The sequence below is a fragment of the Rhinopithecus bieti genome, unplaced genomic scaffold (genome assembly GCF_001698545.2).
Source record: "Rhinopithecus bieti isolate Rb0 unplaced genomic scaffold, ASM169854v2 scaffold_10589, whole genome shotgun sequence".
NCBI lineage: Eukaryota > Metazoa > Chordata > Mammalia > Primates > Cercopithecidae > Rhinopithecus > Rhinopithecus bieti.
Genome location: NW_016807065.1, coordinates 284,772 through 289,920, shown reverse-complemented (window position 1 = coordinate 289,920; position 5,149 = coordinate 284,772). Strand labels below are relative to the sequence as shown.

General features: G+C 48.6%; 1 protein-coding gene across 1 annotated transcript in view; it reads left to right on the top strand.

Annotated features, from left to right (window-relative positions):
* RDH8 (retinol dehydrogenase 8) overlaps nt 1–1,985 on the top strand; it is an 11,421-nt gene extending 9,436 nt beyond the window's left edge. The window contains exons 4-6 of the mRNA XM_017880070.1: nt 412–505; nt 963–1,146; nt 1,242–1,985. Coding sequence (XP_017735559.1) covers nt 412–505; nt 963–1,146; nt 1,242–1,457 — 494 coding nt within the window. The 3' untranslated portion in view covers nt 1,458–1,985. The remainder of the gene's footprint in view (nt 1–411; nt 506–962; nt 1,147–1,241) is intronic.
* Nucleotides 1,986–5,149: the final 3,164 nt, after the last annotated feature.

Below are 5,149 nucleotides of genomic sequence, written 5' to 3'. Positions count from 1 at the left end.
GAAAGAAAGAAAGAAAGAAAGAAAGAGAGAAAGGAGGGGAGGGAAGGAGAAAAGGAGGGAGGGAGGGAGGAAGAAAGGGAGGGAGGGAGAGAGACAAGGGCCCTAATGAAGAGAAAAATGAAGAGGATCCCCAAGTGGCCCCAAAGGTTTAGAGAATGGAGGGAAATAGGGGAGTTTCCTGGGATCAGGTGGAGCTGGGAGGAGGTGGCACCCATCACCCGAGAACAACTTCGTTCTGACCCCATATGACCCCATCACACAATGCCATACCCCCCATCATCTTGGCACCATGTATCTGCTCTGTCTGGTCTCCACATCCTCTTTGCTCTGTCTCCCAAAGACCCCATCACCCTGGAACCCACAAAGCCCACCTCCCAGACCCCCAAAGAGCTCTCCTTCTGACCCTCACAGGTGTCATCTTCAACGATGTCTATGCAGCCTCCAAGTTCGCCCTGGAGGGATTCTTCGAAAGCCTGGCTATCCAGCTGCTGCAGTTCAACATCTTGTGAGGCGGGCACGTGGGCAGAGGGGGCTTGGAGGCAGTGCTGGGGAGGTGGGATTGAAAGGGGGAGAGGAGAGATGAAGACAATGAAGCTGGGTGCAGCGGCTCACACCTGTAATTCCAGCGTTTTGAGAGGCTGAAAGGGGAGGAACGCTTGAGGTCAGGAGTTTGAGACCAGCCTGGGCAACATAGCGAGACCCCCATCTCAACCCAAAATGTAAAAATTAGCCAAGGGTGGTGGTGTGTGTACCTGCAGTCCCAGCTACTCGGGAGGCTGAGGTAGAGGATTGCTTGAACCCAGGAGTTGGAGGTTGTGGTGAGCTATGATCATGCCACTGCACTCCAGCCTGGGCAAGAGAGTGAGACCCTGTATCTTAAAATAAATACATAAATAAATGGACAAAATAGGTCAGGGAGTGGTTGGGGCATCAGACTGACACTAACCCTGCCCGGTCGCCAGCATCTCCCTGGTTGAACCAGGCCCCGTGGTCACCGAGTTTGAGGGGAAGCTTCTGGCGCAGGTTTCTACAGCTGAGTTCCCAGGCACTGACCCTGACACCCTGCACTACTTCCGGGACCTCTATCTCCCAGCCTCCAGGGAGCTGTTTCGCTCCGTGGGACAGAGCCCACAGGACGTGGTTCAGGTGAGTGAAGGGCCCAGAGCCCCAAGCGGTGGCTCAGGTATGTTGCGGGGTGAAGCCCTCCCTGAGTCCCAGCGCTCAGGCGCTCCACTCTGCAGGCCATTGTGAATGTCATCAGCTCGACTCGGCCACCCCTGCGCCGACAGACCAACGTCCGCTACTCCCCGTTGATCATGCTCAAAACCGTGGACTCCTCCGGCAGCCTGTATGTGCGAACCACCCACCGCCTTCTCTTCCGCTGTCCACGCCTCCTCAACCTTGGCCTTCAATGTCTGTCCTGCGGCTGCCTCCCAACCCGAGTGCGGCCAAGATGAGCAGAACGGAGCTCACGATCCCCATCCCTGAACAACCAGACCTCTTCATTCCACATCTAATTCAAAGGATGAAAAGATGCTTCATTCATTCATTCTGCAAACTCCCCCTCCCCTGCTCTGTGCCTGGACAAGGCTAGAATCCCAGAAGGGCTTCAATTTTCAGGCATAGACTCCTCTGCGGTCACAGCTGGAGCAGAGAGAGGGACCCTGGGAACTTGGCCTGGGGAGCCCAGAGCAGGAAGCTGCAGCTGTCTCTGGGAAAGCAAGGGAGGCTTCCTGGAGGAAGGGGCATTGTTATGAGCCTTGAAGGATGAGACAGATCCTGCCACATTCAACCTCGTGACTTCATGATCCTGGGCCTGAGAATACAGGAATAATTAATAACCCACCCTGCACCCCCATGCAGACACCAGAGCTCTGTGGACCAAGGGGACATTCCTGGTCACACACCCCATCAACAAAATGTATTTGAGCACACACCAGCAATGTATGTATATTTTTTCCATTAAATATATATTTATAACCACAAGTTGTAGTTACATTTACTATTTAATAAAGCTCAATTTCTTAAAATTAAATAAAAACTTAAAAAGACAGTTGAGGCCGGGCGCGGTGGCTCAAGCCTGTAATCCCAGCACTTTGGGAGGCCGAGACGGGCGGATCACGAGGTCAGGAGATCGAGACCATCCTGGCTGACATGGTGAAACCTCGTCTCTACTAAAAAAATACAAAACTAGCCAGGCGAGGTGGCGGGCGCCTGTAGTCCCAGCTACTCGGGAGGCTGAGGCAGGAGAATGGCGTAAATCTGGGAGGCGGAGCTTGCAGTGAGCTGAGATCCAGCCACTGCACTCCAGCCTGGGTGACAGAGCGAGACTCCACCTCAAAAAAAAAAAAAAAAAAAAAAAAAAAAAGACAGTTGAACTACTGGCTCCAAAGAGAGAGAGAGCAAGAGAGAGAAAGCAAGCAAGCCAAGCGTGGTGCATCACGCCTGTAATCCCAGCATTTTGGGAGGCAGAGGCAGGTGGATCACTTGAAGCCAGGAGTTCGAGATCAGTCTGGCCAACATAGTGAAACCCTCTCTCTACTAAAAATACAAAAATTAGCTGGGCATGGTGACAGGCGCCTGTAATCCCAGCTACTTGGGAAGCTGAGGCATAAGAATCACTTGAACCCAGGAGATGGAGGTTGCAGTGAGGCCAAGATGGCGCCACCGCACTCCAGCCTGGGCAACAGAGTGAGACTCTGTCTCAAAAAAATACAAAAACAAAAACTCACAAATGGATAAGCAGACTTTTGTGTATCCTTAAAAAGGAAGGAAATTCTGACATGCGGGTAAATACTGAGAACACCATGCTGAGTGAAATAAACCAGATAGAAAATTCCACTTATCTGAGATGCCTAAAGTAATCAAATTCATAGAGATAGAAAGTCACAGTGGGTGCCAGGGGCTGAGGACTCCTCTGTGGTCACAGCGGAGCAGAGAGAGGGACCCTGGGAACTTGGCCTGGGGAGCCCAGAGCAGGAAGCTGCAGCTGTCTCTGGAAAAGCAAGGGAGGTTTCCTGGAGGAAGGGGCATTGTTATGAGCCTTGAAGGATGAGACAGACCCTGCTACATTCAACCTCGTGACTTCATGATCCTGGGCCTGAGAATACAGGAATAATTAATAACCCACCCTGCACCCCCATGCAGACACCAGAGCTCTGTGGACCAAGGGGACATTTTGAATATATACTTTCAAAAACTGAATATATACTTTTTTAAATAGTATATACTGAATATACGCTTTTTAAAAATACTTTCAAAAAAGTTTTTTAAATAGTATATACTGAATATATACTTTTAAAAAAATACTTTTAAAACCTGAATATATACTTTTAAAAAAACTTTTTCACTAAAAGCAGCATACTATACAAATAAATGTGAACTTCAGTTGTTCCCTTGAATCATGTATACCTTGGAGGATTTTCTTTTTTGAGACAGGGTCTCGCTCTGTTGCCCAGGCTGGAGTGCGGTAGCACAATCTCGGCTCACTGCAACCTCTGCCTCCCGGGTTCAAGCAATTCTCCTACCTCAGCCTCCTGAGTAGCTGGGACTACAGGTGTGTGCCATCACGCCTGGTTAAGTTTTGTATTTTTAGTAGAGATGGGATTTCACCGTGTTAGCCAGGCTGGTCTCAAACTCCTGACTGATTCGCCCTCCTTGGCCTCCCAAAGTGCTGGGATTACAGGCATGTACCACCACGCCCGGCTAATTTTTGTATTTTTAGTAGAGATGGCGTTTCTCCATGTTGGTCAGGCCGGTCTCAAACTCCCAACCTCAGGTGATCCTCTTGCCTTGGCCTCCCAAAGTCCTGGGATTACAGGCATGAGCCACCACACCAGAGCATTATTATTATTTTACTTTTAAATTTCAAGACACAGAAACACAGGACATACTGATAGCACAGTGGCTCAGGCATGTAATCCCAACACTGGGAGGTGGAGGCAAGAGAATCACCTGAGTCCAGGATTTTGAGACAAGCCTGGGCAGCACAGCAAAATCCCATCTCTATAAAAAATTTAAAAAATTAGCCTGGTGTGCTGGCATGTCCCTATAGTCTCAGTTACTCAGGAGGCTGAAGTGGAAGGATCCCTTGCATCCAGGAGTTGGAGGCTGCAGTAAGCTATGATCGCACCAATGCACTTCAACTTGCTGACTGAGACAGACCCTGTCTCGAATAAATAAATAAATAGATAAATAAATAAAATAAGAAAGGACATACACAGACTGATTCAGTTAAAACCCAAAGACAATATCATTCCTCCTTTCAAACCTCTGCAGTGGCTTCTCCTTTTATTTACTTTTTTTTTTTTTTTTTTTTTTGAGACAGGGTCTTGCTCTGTCATTCAGATTAAGGTACAATGGTGCAATCACTCAGCCTTAACCTCCCAGCTCAGGAGATCCTCCCACCTCAGCCTCCTGAGTAGCTAGGACCACAGGTGTGTGCCTCCATAACTAGCTAACTTTTAAAAAAAATTTTGTAGATATGGGGTCTCACTATGTTGCCCAGGCTGGTCTTGAACTCCTGGTCTCAAACAATCCTTCCGCCTTGGCCTCCCAAAGTGCTGGGATTACAGGTGTGAGCCATGACGTCCGGCATGCTTCCCCTCTTATTTAGACTCAGATCAAAACTGCATCATCTGATCACTGAATATTTGTCTCAAATTATCGCCTACTTTTTCCCCATCACCCACTCATTCCAGCAACACTGACTTCTTTGCTGTGCCATTTCATCTATCTGTCTTTCTTTATTTCTTTTCAGAGACAGGGTATCTGTCTGTCACCCAGGCTGGTGTGCAGTGGCATGATCATAGTTCACTGCAACCTCAAACTCCTGGACTCAAGTGATCCTCCAGCCTTGGCCTCCTAAAGTGGTGGTATTACAGGTGTGAGCCACCACGTTTGGCCTACTTGTTGTTTCTTAAACACACCAACTTCAATACCTTTGCACTTGCTGTTCCCTCTACATAGAATGCTTTTCCCAAATATCCACAAGGCTCCCTTCTTCATTTCCTGCATGTGCTCAAATATCACTTCCTCCAAGAGGCCCTCCAGGATCACCTCAAGATAGTACACTGTCCCTTTATTTTCTTATCTGTTTTATTTCCCATCATCTGACATGGTTCTCTCTCTTTTCCCTCCCTCCCTCCCT